The 16,671-nt window shown below is 46.5% G+C and overlaps 1 protein-coding gene across 1 annotated transcript; it reads right to left on the bottom strand.

Moving 5' to 3' along the window:
• Positions 1-5,923: 5,923 nt before the first annotated feature.
• On the bottom strand, positions 5,924-8,343 carry LOC109458008 (interferon lambda-1). The gene is given in 5 exon segments (XM_074315888.1): positions 5,924-6,006; positions 6,009-6,126; positions 6,230-6,373; positions 6,653-6,730; positions 8,338-8,343. Coding segments are annotated over 5 exon segments (429 nt in total).
• Between the last annotated feature and the right edge of the window lie 8,328 nt (positions 8,344-16,671).

Here is a 16,671-nt window from a genome sequence, read left to right as displayed (position 1 = left end):
TAGTATTAATAAATAGTGTTAGTTTCTATTGTGTATTTCTATTGTGCATTTTCTTCCATTTTACTTTCTTTGAATTTATTGTGTTGTTCTTGTCCTAACATTTGAGATGGTGTTTAGCTTGCTAACTTTCAGCCTTTTGTCTTTTCCCATATTTGTCTGTAAGGTTTTCTACTTCCTTTGTAGGAGTGTTGTGTGGCTTCCATAGATAATATGTGTAGCATGCTGAGATTGTGTTAGGAACACAGAAAGTGCTCATTATGTTAACTGTTAGTGTTGGTGTTGGTTTTGATTATTATTGTTAATCAAGGGCCTTAAAGACACAGAAAGAATTGGGGGAAGAAGCCTGGATCGATTGCTACCATGAGCGTTACAAACTTAGTGGTTTAAAAATCACACAGATTTATTGTCTGATAGGTCTGGAGGTCAGAATTCCAAAATGGGTTTCCTTGGGCTAGCACTAAGGAGTCAGCAGGGCTGCATTCCTTCTGGAGGCTCCAGGGGACAATCCATTTTTCTTGAATTTTCTGATGTCCAGCGGCTTTTTGCATTCCTTGACTCATGGATCCTTCGTTCTTCAAAGCCAGCGACATAGTATCTTCAAACCTCTCTCTGCTTCTGATTTCCTCTTTTCCTCCCTCTTCCACTTTAAGGGATCTTTGTGATTACATTGGACTCACCCAGATAACCCAGGATAACTTCCTTATTTGAGGTCAACTGATTAGCAGCTGTTCTTCCAACTGCAACCTTAACTCCCCCTGGCCATGTAACAACGTATTCATGGGGACTGGGGATTAGGACATGGACATGTTTGGGGGGGAGAGGGTGTCATTAGTCTGCCTACCACAAATTAGTGTGGAGGTTTACCATAAATGAAGAATAGTCATCTCTCTTATATGAAGAGAGGTGGATGCCCCAGCTGTCTGGGGCTCCAGTGTCAGGGCCCAAGCTTCTTTTATATTATTGCTCCTTCATCAATGTGTGTCTTCCTCTTCATGGTCCACGATGATTGCTTGAGTTCCATCTTTCATATCCACATCCTAGACAACAGGTGAAGAATGGGAGGGGGTGGGGAGAAGAAGAAGGGACTTCCTTACCCTCTAAGAGCCCTTCCCAGAAGTGCCACATGATACTGCTTTGTGTATCGAACTTAGACACAGGTGGGTGCACTAGAAGCTGAGTCTTGACTCAGGTTAACCATCTGCCTGATGAAAAGTCAAGTTTCCTGTTACTGAAGGAAGAACACGTACTCAGGTATTGTCACAAAGCTTGGGTGAGAGGCAGGTTGAGGGATGACAGAGAGAAAAGACACAGATATCTGGGGGGAAACAAGGGGAGGAAATCCATCCTTTCCACAACCTGGGCATAGTAGAGTGAAGGTTGTCTGTAGGAGGCTGATAATGGCCTTCAAAGATATCTAGGTCCTAATCCTGGGACCTGTAAATGTGACCTTATTTGGTGAAAGGGACTTTGCAAATGTGATTGAGTTATATAATATACGAGTAGATGTAGCTCCTGTTGGTTCTGTTTCTCTGGAGAACCCTGACTAATGCAGGGAGTCCGAGAAATGGGGTAGTACTTGGAGGGAATGTGGAATTAGGATAAAATTTCTTTAATAGAAATTATAGAAATACACAGAGGAAAAGTGATGATGCAGGGTAAGGGCGAGGATCGTGGCGGGTGCTCTGGAGTGAGAAAGGGGTAGGATCCAGGGCCCAAGTAAAGAAGTTGGACCTAGGAAGGAGGACAGCAGAGTACGTAGGCCCGGATGCGGGTGGGTGAGCAGATGTAGTCATGGGAGCACATGGGACGTCTATGGCTTCCACGTTTTCAGTGGAAGAAGCAAAGCCATCCATGAAGATGAGGAAGGGGGAGTGGGAGGTTTAAGGAGCGAGGAGATAACTTGAAATAGGTGTTGGAGGATTATAACAAATTATGGGGGCCTGAAAGCACTTCAGTTTTTTGTTTTGTTTTTTAAATCTGTCCTCTTTTCTATGGCCTGAGCCTTCAGGGGAAGTGGTCCTCAGCCTCACTCCATGAAGTGAGCAAAGTATCTTTGCTCTGAGCAAATCATAGTTGTCTCATGTCCCTTGCCAGCAAATTATCTAGACCGAGGCATGTTCTGGCCAATGTGACAGTCATTCTTTCAATAAATATTGAATATGCACCTACTATGTGCAGGGCACCATTTTGGGTGTGGGGACACAGGTAAACAAAACATCCCAGCCCTGGTGAAGCTTAATATTCTAGCAGCGAGAGACACAGGTAACAAACTACAACATAAATAAGCAAATTTATGGTTTGTTAGAAGGTGATATGTGCTCTGGGGAAAAAGTGGAGCAGGGTATTGGATATGAGGAGACTAGGAAGGTTGTAATTTGTAATGGGATGTTAGTTGGGCTTGAAGGGAAGTCTGCCAGGGGGTTCCTGGGAAAGGTTTCCTTGGTGAAAAAAAGGACACATGGCAAGATTCTGTCCCTTTTCTTCCTCTGGACATTACCAAGAGGATGTAATGCCTGGAACTGTGGTGGCCACCTTGTGACCATTAGACCTAACTTGGGGATGAGGCTGAAATGCTGAGGATGGCCAGGCTGAAAGATGGGAAGAATCTGGATTATTAATATTGTTATTGTGATGCCCTGAATTGGCCAGATCCTGATCTATATTACCCTCACTTCTTGTTATATGAGATTACAAATTCCTGATTCTTTAAGCAAGTTGAATTGGGGTTTTCCATTACTTAAGGGGAAAAAAAATCCCGGATACACTTATTTGCATTTCATACACAGTAGGATAGTTCTGTTGGTTCTACAACCATATGTGATGTGACAATATTTCATTTGAAAAAATAAAAACAATCTTAAGTGTTGAAGATGTTAACAGGGTCCCAGGGATGAAAGAAACTACCCTGCTCTAAGCAGACGGTGGTGTTCAGAACCATGGAGAGCCCCTGACGTTGCCTTCTCCACACTGTAGACTAGCTCTTCTTAGGAGGGGTTCCACTTGCCATTCCCTTTCTGTGGATCATTATTCGGAAGATGGCAAAGAAACTATTAGGACCAGAGTCTTTGTTGCTGTCGGTTTACCAGGTGGTCCAGTCTGAATCGGCTCTTGAGTTGGTTTTTGTGTACACGAATAAAGCAAATTTGTCCTTGTTCTTGAGATCAGCGTTGGAGATATGAATTTAGGATGTGTTATCATTCAAAATATCTTCTCCTCTTCCAAAGTAAGGAATCCATTTCTTGGAAGAAATTATAACTCTCTGCCCCATTGACCTCAGGCTTCGCTATGTCACTCGTTTGGGCAAATGAAATGGGGGTAAGCGAAGTGGTGTGTATTATTTCTGGGCAGAAGCTCTAAGAGCCGATGCATAGTCCTCCATGTGCTCTTATCTCTCTATTCTAAGGCCAGACATATCCTGGGTCTGCACCTTTATCTTGTATTCCATGAGGAGCTGAGACTCAGCCTACCCAAGGTAACCATTGCATGAGTGAGTAATAAACCTCTGTTGTTATAAGCCAGTGAAATCTGAGGCTCATTTGTTACTATAGCATAGTCCAGCCTCAGTGCACTAGTACAAGGGTAATCAGTGAGAAGGTGGTTGGTCTCATGCTTCAGGTTATCCCCAGGGATGTCTGAGATAAACCCAGAGAGAGGATAAAGAGGGAAGAGAGGAGAGCCCAGGACCGAACCCTGAGAAGCTCCAGTATTTAAGAAGTGGGAAGAAGAAAGAGAACCAGAAAATGTGACTGAGAAGCAGCAGCCAGAAGCCAGAGAGAGACAAGAAGAGTGTGATATCACATAAGTCAAAGTGAGAGACAGTTACAAGTAGGAGTTGGTGAGAAATGTGTTAGATGCTTCTGAGAGGTCTTCTGGAGTGAGAACTGGAGAAACAATCACAGGATTTAGCTACGAAAGGATTGTTGGTGTTGCGTGGAGCTCTGGGGGGGGGGGGCAGAAGCTAGCTGTCAGGACTGTGGCGACTGGAGCAGGTGAGGAAGTGGAGCCAGTGGAAAAGACAGATGGAGAAGTAGTTGAAGAATATACATTAAGAAAGGGACTTTTAAAAGAGGAGACTGCTGATTTGTAGAAAGGCAGTTTTGAGAAATAGAGGGGAAGAGAGGGTTAATTTATAGCGGAATGACATAAGAGGGGCTATGATCATGCAGTGGCCCAAGTTAGGACAAAAGACAGCTCATCCATGGTGACAGGAGAGAAGGGGAGGGTGGGGGCAGGTAGCAGAGTGGTCTAGATGATGAGGAATTTCTACCTGGCAGCTCTGAGGCAAAAGGCAAAGTAATCTCTCTGAAGAGAGAAGGGGCATGATGGACTAGTGGATATGAAGAAGCAGAGATTTGAAAGACTTGAAGTGAAACTTTCAAGAAACAGAGGTTTGAAGAAATAGTGATGTCACATAGATGGGGGTAGGCAGAGGTGCCTGTTCCCTGGATTGCAACCCCAGATTACTCATCTTCCCATCTCCCTCTGGGAATACTGATACAAGGATGCTTTGCAGCTTCATACCAATGACAGTCCAGAGAATGGTGGAGGCAGAATAATACACACAGCTTTGAGGGAAACTTACCTTTCCTTTCCATGTGTATCATTAAGCATGTTTTTGGCTGCAAGTAACAGAAAGCCCTAACTCAACTAGCTTAAACATTGAGGTAAATTGATTATCTCACACAAAAATAAGTAATGAATACAGACACAAAACTCCTTCACAAAATATTGACACATAGATTCAGCAATAGATCCAAAGAATTATACACCATGACCCAATGGGATTCATTCCAAGGATGCAAGCCTTGTTCAGTGTTTGAAACATAATCAGTATAATCCACCAAAACAGGCTACAGGAGAAAAATCACGATTACATTAATCAATGCAGAAAAAGCATTTGACAAACTTCAACACCAATTCATGATTTTAAAAAAAAACTTAGAAAAATAGGAATGGAAGGGAAGTTCATCAAATTGATAAAAAGTATCTACAAAAACCCTGCAATCAACACTACACTAAATGGTGAAAATGAGTGTTTTCTTCCAACAATCAGGAAGACGGCAAAGATGTCCTCTCTCACCATTTTAATTCAACATAGTATTGTGGTTCTATCTAGTGAAATAAGGCAAGAAAAGGAAATAAAAGGCATATAGATTGGGGAAAAAAAGAAATGAAACTGTAGCTCACACAATTGTCTACAAAGAACAATGCCCACAATGATACTTAAATGACATTTTGGTGACAACTCTTTTCGTGACGATTCATTCCTCCCAGCAGATTTCCACCCTGACAATAGTCACTGCAGGTTTACAACCACAGGAGGTTTAGATGAATGAACCACAAACCCACGTTTGATACATATCCTTAGAAATACAGATACCGACCTTAGGTTCATGATAAAGCCATTGTCCCACTGACCTCACCTGGCCACAGCCTCCTCTAGGCATCTTATTACGTGGTGTAACAACTGCTTGTGATGTTTAAGTCATTTACAATGAAATCTTCCATTACCTGTAGCTGAAAGCATCCTCAGTGATCCCTTCACTCATTTTTCCTTCTTTCATATTCTCTCCCTGTCTCACTTCCCCCTCCCTCTCTCCCCTTCTCTCTCTTTACCCCTCCTCTCTCTTTCCTGCCCTTCTCCCCATCCCTGCCTCCCCTTCTATTCCCCCTCCCCCACTCATACACACACACTCAGAGGGCCACAGTCACATATGCAGTCATGCAGTCATTTATACAGTCACATAAACAAGGTCAATGTCACAAATTGTTTATTTTCACACATTGTATGGAAAGTGCAAGAATAAACACTTTTGTGGGATTCATAAACAAGTAGGAATCTGGAAGCCATAATCTAGGGGAGGTAACTGGTGCATAAATAATATTTAAGGTGCTGGGACAGTTTGCAGGTGGGTTTCAGGGGTCAGACACACAGGTCTCCACTGTTGATACATATCAAGTCCCTGGTGCAGAGGCAGAAGAGGTTGAATGTGACAGAGGCTTCAGGCAACCTTGGTTTAGTTTCCTTCCCTGGTCACTCACCTTCTTACACATCTCATGAAGCCAGTGCAGCCAGTGGCAGAGGTGGCCCTGGGGCCCGGGGCTTGCTATGGGCTAAGCTGGGATCTGTGGGCAGAGAAGGGTGGTATGTGAGGCAGGGCCTGGGACAGAGGGGGACATACGGGTGGTCAGAGCCCACAGACATGGCCTGGGTGCCCCAAGCACTCACACAGGCCTGGAGCTTGGGGTGGATGTAGCGCAGCATGTGGAGAGGCTGGTCCAGGGTGTCCCCCAGGGTCGGGTTAGCCATGGTCCCCAACACCTTCAGCGTCAGGGCCACCTCAGCCTCCAAGGCCACGGGGTGCTCCCACACCTGAGCAGGGGAGACAGAAGACAGGTGAGAGTTGTGCGTAAGAGAGAACAGGTAAGAGGGACAGGTGAGGAGGATCCACAAAGGGACAGGTGAAGGTGAAAGTCAGGTGACAAATGAGAGAGCACAGCCTATGTGGGCAGGTGAGGGAATGAGGTCAGGAGGACGGGAGGGGAGGGCAAAGAGACAGGGACAAGTGAGAAGGAGAAGGTGAAGGGGCCACCTAAGAAGCCAGAGAGGGGCCAGGTGAGGGCAGGGCTGGGCCTGACTCTCCCAACTCACCTGCAGCCGCCTCAGGTCCCAGGCCTTGGGGAACGGGTGGGAGCTGCAGCTCCAGTTCTTTAGCAGGAGCGACTCTTCCTGTAGAGCAAGGGCAAAGGTCAGTCCACAGCCCAAGGGAGGGACATTGGGGAGACTCACGAAGGTACCTTTCACCCTGTTGAGGCCCCTCGCCAGGCTTTATTCCTGGCTCCTGAGCCTCTTTCACCAAAAGGAGGATGCACATCTGCCCACAAATCTACCACGCAGGCTCAGTCTTGTCTGGCCTCAGTCTCCCCACTGCTCTGTCCCTGACTGCGTCTGGGATTTAATTCTTGTCTCAGCTCCACGTTGAAACATTTAGCCGGGACAGGCAGAAGGTCCAGGCTGAACTTGGCACTGCACTGGGGTGGCCTGGGGCTGGGAAGCCAGGAGCAGGGCGGGGCCAGGGAAGCCTGGGAAAGGGAAACTGACAAGGAAAGGTGACTTCCTGAATCGAGCAATCCTCAGGACTGTACAGATCCAGCCCCACAGAACAGGGTTGTAGGTGCCCAGATGGGCTGGGGGTGGGGCAGGGGTTCATCTCTCAACAAGTTGCTCAAATATGGAAGTGGATGGTGACAGGAGACCCAGGAAGTATTTCCACAAAGGGGCTGCAGGCTCCTAGGGGGAAGCTGCTTAGATGAGGGGAGACAACCCAGGGAGAGAGCCACTGTGGGGTGACAAGAGAAAATCAGCAAGGCCACCACCCACCACCTCAGAGTATAAAGCACAGGACAGGTCCCACCCCTCCCCACCTGCCACCAATATGAGATGGGAATGAAAGAATCTGCTCAGTATTATAGGTATGGCTGAGGTCTTCAAAGAACCAGTTGGTTATGACCAACCCATCCATTTATTCATTCAGTCAGTCATTGATTCCAGAATGTATTTATTGAGCAGCTACTATAGGCCAGCACTGTTCTTAGCACTGAGGATCCAGCAGTAAACAAAACGCACAAACTTCCCTGACCTTCATGGAGCTGACATTCCAGTGGGGTCAGACAAGAAGAAAATAACAAACTAAATACATATAATGTCAGCTATTGAGAAGTGCTCTGGAGAAAGATTAAGCTGGAGATGGAGTCAGGTGTTCAGAGTAGGGGTTGCATGACAGTTGAGAAGGTGACAGCAGATTGAAGACCTGAAGGAGGGAGGGAAGGAACTATGAGGACATCTGCGGGAACAGCATTCCAGGCAGTGGGAACAGCCAATGCAAAGTGAGTACAATGAAGAGCTTCTCTCACTGCCACTTCCCTGTCCTGGAAGCTTTTCACACACAAGAGCAGTGAATTCTCAAAACACCTGTGGTAGGTACTTTGCTTTCTCCCACCTTGAAAATGAAAAAGCTGATGCTCAGAGAGGCTAAGAGACTGGCCAAGTTTACACAGCAGATGGGTTCCAAGGGTAGACACCCAGGCCTAACCCTGGCACCTTCTGCCTCAGAATTGTTGGGTTTATTGAGGAAACTTGTCTGTGCTCTCTGTCACCTGACGCCTCCCACCCAGAGTCCCCTGAGGGGACCTCAGGACTGCCTTTGCCTTGTCCACTAAACTCCTCTCACTCCTCCTTCCTCAGAACTAGAGATGGAGGCTGGTATGAGCCCCAAACCTAAGATGACAGTTCCTGCATTTTCTACACTGAGTGTGGCCACGTGACCTCATACTCACCAGCATCTAGGTCGTCCAACATGGAGCAGGTTGTCCCCCTCTTTCCCCTTCCCACAACCTGGAACTTGGATCTGTCTGAGAACCAGATTTCACAGTGCAGAAAAAACGTCTTTATTTTCACTAACCTCTGTCTGAAATTTGACATTTCCTTCCTGTACGAGCTTCTTATGGCTGCTCTAACAAATTACCACAAACGTAGTGACTTAACACAAATTTTCCATCACATGATGATTGGATATACAAAATGTGGTATATACAGACAATGGAATATTATTCACCCTTAAAAAGGAAGAAAATTCTGATACATACTACAACATAAATGAAATTTAGGACATTATGCTAAGGGAAATAAGTCCATCACAAAAGGACAAATTCTGTATAATCCCACTTATAAGAGATCCTAGAGTAGGCAAATTCATAGAGACAGAAAATAGAATGGTGATTGCTAGGGGCTGGGGGAAGGGAGGATGGGGAATTAACCAAGTTACCGAGCTTCAGTGTTGCGGCCAACCGACGACTGGCGATGACGGGCGACTGCCTCAGCCGGGGGGAGCACAAGGCTCCTAATACCAGCGTGGGCCAGGGAGCTGTGTCCTACACAACTAGACTGAGAAACAGTGGCTTGAACCAGAGTGGGGGAGGGGAGGCGAAAGAAAGGGGAGGGAAGAAATCACACGTACAAAAAATGGCCAAGATGATCAATTTTATAAATATTTTTCATAATAAAAAATAAAAAATTACCTAACCAAAAGAACAAAACAAAAACACTCCACAAACTCTTATACTCCTGCAGTGCTAGAGGTAAGAAGTCTAAAATCAAGGTATCAGCAGGGTTGGTTCCTACTAGAAACTTCTGAGGAGAATCCACTTCCTTTACTTTTTCAGCTCCTAGAAGTCAACTGCACCCCTTGGCTCATGTTTCCTTCCTCACATAACTCCAATCTCTTGCTTTTTGTGTCACACCTCCCTTACAGGCTGGGCCTGTGAACCTGTAAGAGCAGGGCTACTGGCACTGACCCTCTCACTTCCCTCTAATAAGGACCCTGGGCCCACCTGGACAACCCAGGATGACCTTCCTATCCTGAGACCCTCAGTCACGTCCAAAGTCTCTTCTACCACATATGGGGACCTATTCACAGCTTCCAGGAATTAGGAACACTTCTGGGGGGACCACTATTCAGTCTACCACACATCTGCTACAAATGTAGGCAACAAACCCCAACAGTGTTAGCAGAACTTGTGACTTTGTCACCAAAAGAAATCACAGATATTTTCATATTACGTTATTTTCTAGCAGGCATCTTGAAATATCATGTATGCTCAGCTCCACTTTGAAGTTACAGGAGCTATCAAAGCTGCCACGAGTGACTTTTTATTTAATGTATTAATGAAGAAGCACAAAAATTACTGTATCACACTTTAAAAAAAATATTTTGATAACTGCCTTACAATAGAAATTGGATTCCTTTGTCCTGTGTATTTTCTTTTATTCTGAGAAGCTTTGCTAGGTTGCCATGAAATCCAGTGCATGAAGATGGTTAAGAATGCCTGCCCTAGGGGATTGTGGGGCACAAAACCAGGTTCCTGGCTGACTGAGTAGAGCTGTCCTGCCAACTGGACCCCTCCCCTTGGGACTGCGAAGAGGCCGAGAGTTCCACTTCTGTTTTTCAATCCATGGATTTTGAGGTTCTCTTTGTTACATCCACTCAGCCTCTATGTGAACCTAACTCAGCATGGATGGACTGGTTTGTGTTGTTTGCACTTTTAGGGGCAGATTCAGGATTAGTAGAGCTTTAAGCTTACACTACTTAGGGGCTCCTTTTAAGAAACAGAATGCAAAAAAATACTTTATTTTGCTTATTTTACAAAAATATATGACCATGTGAAGACATTGACAGGGCTCCATCCCAGACCTGGGAAGGGCCATGCAAAGGCGAGACCCTAAAGCTTAAGCTGTGTAGTGGGTTCGGTAACGCTCCACCCAGACCCACACGTGTGCTCAGGACCCACACTCGCCCCAGCTGTTGGGAAAGCTGGCTGCTGATGCTGATGGCTCCAGGCTACACCCCTCGTGGGGGAAGTGCTGTCGGCCACAGGGTACTGCCTTGCCTCAAAATTAGTCCCCCTCCCAGGACACTGCCCTTGGCCAATGGTTCGCTAACATAGAGACATCACAGCCTAGGTCTCTCTGAAGGGCCCTCCCAGGTGCAGTGCTCTCTGTAGGATGGGTTAACGTCTCTGTTGCAACTGCATTGCCCCCCACCCCAATCCTGCCTTCCCCATGTACTTACAGGTGCTTTTCCTGAGACTGCTCCCCAGTAAGCATTCTGCCTGCAATTCTGTCTCAGAGTGTTTCCAGCAAATCGAATCTAAGGCCATTTGTATCACAGGTGGTCCTAGCAAGCTGACTGCAATGGGCTTTTGGAATGGACTCACTTGCTGGTTGGCTGGCAGTGGGGACCCCACCCTGGGGGCAGGTGAAGCAGTGCCATACTTAGCGGTGCAATAGTTAAAATTTGCACCTATTGTGAATGGCGATGAGATACCAGTGAAAGAGGAGGCCTGGACCAGAGCCATATCCACAGCACTGGAGTGACACCATGGAAATGGAAATAATGACCGTGGAATTGGGTGGCTGTTGCTGAAACCACTGATTCATTGACAAGAGATAACGACAGTCGAAGGTCGTTAATCACCAATTCAAAGCAGAACTTAAAGACCAAGAATCCACCTTGGTGGCAGATAAAGCAGACTCAGGAGATCTTCCTAAGGGTGCAGAGCTTCAGGGAAGGTTGAATACCCAGGTCCGCAAGTCCCCTGTGCCAGTGTGAGACTGGGAGACTTTCGATGGGAATATCTGAACAGATGCAGAGAGAAGCTTGAAGATCATTAAAGACCTCAAATGACACAAGTGCTTATAAGACAACTGGAGTCGTTTCCAGTGGCTGCTTTAGCAAATACTATTAACTGCGTGTCTTTAATAACAGAAACGTATTCTCTCACAGTTCGGAAGGACAGAAGTCTGAAATCAGTACCACCGGGCTAAAATCAAGGTGTCAGCAGGGCCCCCCTCCTTCTGGGGAATCCGTTCTTTGTCTCTTCCAGCCTCTGCTGGCTGCTGGCATTCCATGGCTTGTGGCCATATCACTCTATCTCCAAATCTCTCCCTGCTCACCTTCACATCACATTCTCTTCTATGTGACTAACTCAGAGCCTAAGGGCAGCGGCCCTAATGACAAATCATGATCCCTTGCCGGTTTCCAGACCTGAGTCGGTTTTCTGATCCCAAACTGCAGGGGGAGGCCAGGCCCCCTGTGGGGAATGACCCTGCAATGCCACAACAAGTGTGTTCATTAGTGATTTCCCCAGTCCTTCCCAGGGGGACCCATGACCCATGGTGTGTTGGAGCTGGCTTGTACCAACACACAAGAGCAGATTGTTAAATTGTCGGGAATTTTCTTAGTCGATTGTTAAAGCCGTTAAAAATTAAATTATTGGGGCGGCCGGATGGCTCAGTTGGGTACACCGTGAGCTCTGAACAACACAGTTGCCGGTTCGATTCCCACATGGGCCAGTGAACTGCTCTCTTCACAACTAGACAGAAGGACAATGAGCTGCCGCTGAGCTTCCAGAGGGGCGGTCGGATGGCTCAGTTGGTTAGAGCGTGGGCTCTTAACAACAAGGTTGCTGGTTCAATTCCTGCATGGGACGGTGGGCTGTGCCCCCTGCAACTAAAGATTGAAAACGGCGACTGGAATTGGAGCTGAGCTGCGCCCTCCACAACTAGATTGAAGGACAATGACTTAGAGCTGATGGGCCCTGGAGAAACACACTGTTCCCCGATATTCCCCAATAAAACAATTTAAAAAAAATTAAATTATAGAAACTCACAGTTTAAAATTGTATTAAAACAAAAGTAAATACTCACAAATCACTTTCTGGATATTTTACCACATTTTCCTAGTATCTATACTCTTGAGATTATTTATGTGTTATGGGTTGAAGTGCGTCCCCCCAAACGAAAGACATGTTGAAATCCTAACCCCCAGTACTCAAAACATGACCTTATTTGGAAATAGGGTGTGGGGACAGAGCCAGGAGTGCAGTTTCCAGGCTCTCGGCCTCACGTGGAAAGGTGCTGGCTCGGGTAGTAAATGACCATCAACTGTGATTGGATGGCCATCAGCTGTAACCAGTGAGCCATTGGCCACTAATATAACTGCTGTGGCTACGCTAGCAGCAAATGGGGGCTAGCAAGAAGATGGTGGCTGAGCTAGCAAGAGTGGATTGCAGTTAGCAAGTGGGGTTGGTTTGTTGGCAGAGAAGTGGATGGCGGGTTGCAGATTGTGTGGATCCTGCTTCCTGTGTCTCCATCGCAGCTGCCAGTGAGACTATAGTGGTGTGACTCCCCTACCTATGGCTCTGTGGGTGTTCCTTTTTGGCCTCACCATGTCCTGCGTTCTTGTGTGGGGAGAGGGACCAGAGACCCCGCCTGACGCCACGCATGACAAGGGTCATGGCAGATGTGATTAGTTAAGATGAAGTCATTAGAGCGGGCCCTAATCCGATAGACTGGCATGCTTGTAAAAGAGGAAGAAGACGCAGAGGGAGAGACACACAGGAGAAGCTGGCCATGTGACAGTGACAATTGAGGCAGAGAATGGAGTGGTGCTGCGGATTGCCGGCCGACACCGGAAGCTGGAAAAGGCAAGGAAGGATCTTCCCTACAGGTTTCAGAGGGAAACCTGCGTGGCCCTGCTGATGACACCTTGATTTTGGACTTCTGGCCTCCAGACCTGTGAGACGAACTGTTGTTTTCAGTCACCCAGTTTGTGGTACTTTGTTATGATAGTACTAGGAAAGGAAAACATTCTGTCTATTATATCTACATAAAAATACTAAACAATAATGTCCTACTGTCCATGCTGTGAGACAGCATATTGGCAGCTTGATATCAACCTATGGTGGTGGTATTTCCACCATCGAAACTGGAAAATGCCACAAATTAGAGCTTTTCTTTTCCGAGAGCCACTTATTAAACACGTGCTGGGAAGCTGCTGCCAATGGCAATTTCCTCGGGTAATGAACAGCACACTGGTGAAAGGTGAAAACGTAGACCTTTGGATAACTGTTGAACACAGGGTCTGGATTAATATTGATGTTCAGAGCCCAGAGTACCTTCCTGGCCTTTCTGTTCAAGTTGGGGGGCATGTGGAGGCAGGTGATAAATGGAGTCCTGACCCAGGTCTGGCTTACAGAGCTGTTATAATGGGGAAAGGCCAAAAAGAAACCTCTGACACGGGCCCCTTCCCATTCTGGCCATCATGGTTTTTAAAAATCATCACTTCCCAAAGGCCATGGGAGAGATCAGTGTGATCCTCAAAGACATGAAAGATGCAGGGATGGTGGTCCCTGTCATGTCCCCACTTAATTCACCTGTTCCCTTCAAAAACCATATGGATCATGGTAGATGACAGTGGACGTACAAATTTAACAAGTAGTAGCCCAAATTGCAGGTGCCGTGCTGAACGTGGTATCTTTGCCAGAGAGGATTCACGCAGCCTCACTATGTCATATGTGGCCATTGATCAGGAGAATGCAGTCTTTCTGTCCCCACCAGAAAGGAGGAGCAGAAGCAGTTCACATTTACTCAGGATGGCCGAGATGCACATTTAGAAGATGACTACAGGGATATGTTAGCAGTCCTGCCCTCTGTCATAACATTAACTGCAAAGCCCTTCCACAGATCTTTATATTGGCCGACTGCTTGGAGGCAACAAGCTAATCAGATTTTATGAGGAAGAAGTGAGGAGGACATTGAAAGACATGCTCCAGAGGGCTGGAGAGAAACTTTTTAAAGACTTGTGCACCTACCCCATGGGTGAAGTTTTTAGGCATCCAGTGGTCTGAGGTATGTCAGAACACCCCCTCCAAAATAAATGTATTGCAACTCACACCTCACACTACGAAGAAAAAAGCATAAGTCTTGTTAGGTATCTCTGGGTTCAGCAGACAGCATATTCCATACTTGGGAATAATGCTTCAAGCCAGAAACATGGAAAGGTGTCAGCTTTGAACGGGGTACAGAACAGAAAAGCACTCGGCAGTAGGTCCAGGCTGAGAAGGAAAGACCCTTTGTGGAGTTTACGTAAACCTCAATAGAAGAAGCAGGGTTCAAGGTCACAGCATTCTACAGAAAAGCATACGCCATTCGTAAAGCAGTACCTGGAGTGTTTCTGCATCATGGTAGAGAGGAAGCACAGGACCACAAGACATCAAGTGACCGGTTATGAGCTATACGACCCACCAATTCATAAAGTCAGTGAGCCAAGCAGCAGTTCATTAGAAGATGGGAGTGGTGCACGCAGGATCCAGCAGGCAGGGCCAGAGGACAAGCCAGCTTCACGAACAGGTGGTCCCCGCGTCCATGTCATCGCCACTGTTGCACCAGTGCCTATTCCTCTGATCACACCTATGGCAGGGGGTCCTTTATGACTGGCTGATGATGAAACAAAGAGGCTAAGCTTGGTCCCTGGGTGGGTTGGTTGAGTATGTGGGTATAAGAAGAAAAAAAGAGTTTTGTTTCACTACAGCTCAATTCAAGGGTGACCCTGAAAGGTGACAGTGAGAGGAAATCATCCCAACAGGCAGAGCTGATCATCTACTGTGTGGAAAGAGAAGTAGCCTGAGGTAGCGATACCGGAAGTTATGAGCAGCGGTAAAAGGTGCTTAGTCAGCAGCCTGAAGTTAGCCTGAAAAAGATCAGATGAGAACATTTGAGGTAGAGGTAGGTGGGTGGACATATGTCAAGGGACACACAGCAGATTTTTTTTCATGTCAATGGCCACCAGAGAGCATCAGCTACTGAAGTGGCACTAATCAACCAAAGAGAAATAATGATTTGGCCAATTGACATCAGACAGCCTCTATCGTCAGCCCTCCCAGTCTGGCACCATGGGTACATGAATAGAGCCACCATGGGAGCAGATGGAGGCCATACATGTGGCCCAACAGCGTGAGCTCTGATTCACGAAAGCTGATCTGGCTATTGCCACTGCTGAGTGTCAAGCCTGCCAGCCAGAAGCACCATCGTCTGAGAAGACAAACCTGCTGTTTGGTGGCAAGTTGAATACACTGGATCCCTCCTACCCTGGATGGGGCAGGGACTTATCTTGATTAGGATAATCCAGCCATGGCTTTGCCTGTACTGACCTTAAAACCTCGGCCAGAACTATTGAGGAAATTCAGAACTCTGATCCACCAACAAAGGATTCTGCGAAACATCACCACAGATCAAGGGACTTCGTAGAAAAGGAGATGCAGCAGTGGGCGTACAAACACAGGATCCTCTGGTTCCATTACAAACCCCACTCCGCAGAAGCTTCTGGCCTAACAGAGCAGTGAAATGGCCGCTTAATGATGCAGTGTAGGCCACCGCTTGGAATCAAAACTCTGCAAGGACAGAGTACTTTACAGGGCGTGCAGTATACACCTTAAATCAACCATCACTAAAGGGTGTTGAGTCCCCGACAGTTAGAAAAATGAGTCCAAGAACCAAGGGATGAATGCCAAAATGATATTGCTTACCATCATTTCCACTGACCCACCTTAGAAATTTGTGCTTCCTGCCAGAAAAAGTTTAAGCTCTGCAGATTTAGGGACACTGCTTCCCAAGAGTGGTTCTTTCCACCTGAAACACAGAAAGAATCCCATTAATCTCTGATTATCACCCACTCAATATGCGCTTCTGCCAAAAGACCAAGGAACAAGGAAAGGGGTCATATTGGCAGGGATAATTGACGCTGGTTGTCAGGAAGATATAGGGGATGCACAGTGGGGACAGGGAAGAATATGTTTAACACTTAAGTGATCCACTGTGGCATCTTCTGTTGACCAGTTTTAATGAAAAAAGAAATGAATGAATAGGTAGACAGCAGCCATAACACTAGAGTCCAGTGCTTTCTCCACAGCCTGGACACTGCCAACTCCTGTCCAATCTCTCCCTAGAATGAGGGTAGGAGACAGTGAGGGTGTGGGTCAATGGAGTGGAAGAGAGAGAGGCCATATGAGAAAAGTAAGACAGAGACAGGTGAGAGGGTAGAGCCTAACCTCCCTATGGACAATTACCAACTCTGGACAAAATATTTTTTAAAAGTACTATTATGAAGGCCCTGGAGAGTAACCAGAAACAGGAAGAAACTGGTGTGGATTTGACCTTTTAAAGAACAGAACACACTGTGTGAGATCTAAGTTTATATGGCTTTTCCTCTGGAGACACACCCCTGTCCATGTGGCAAGGGACAAATTGAACTCAAGCAGAAAACCAATCATTGA

The sequence above is a fragment of the Rhinolophus sinicus genome, linkage group LG11, assembly GCF_036562045.2.
Source record: "Rhinolophus sinicus isolate RSC01 linkage group LG11, ASM3656204v1, whole genome shotgun sequence".
In the NCBI taxonomy this organism is placed as follows: domain Eukaryota; kingdom Metazoa; phylum Chordata; class Mammalia; order Chiroptera; family Rhinolophidae; genus Rhinolophus; species Rhinolophus sinicus.
Note: the sequence above shows the minus strand (reverse complement) of the source record. Positions and strands in the feature narration are given on the sequence as shown.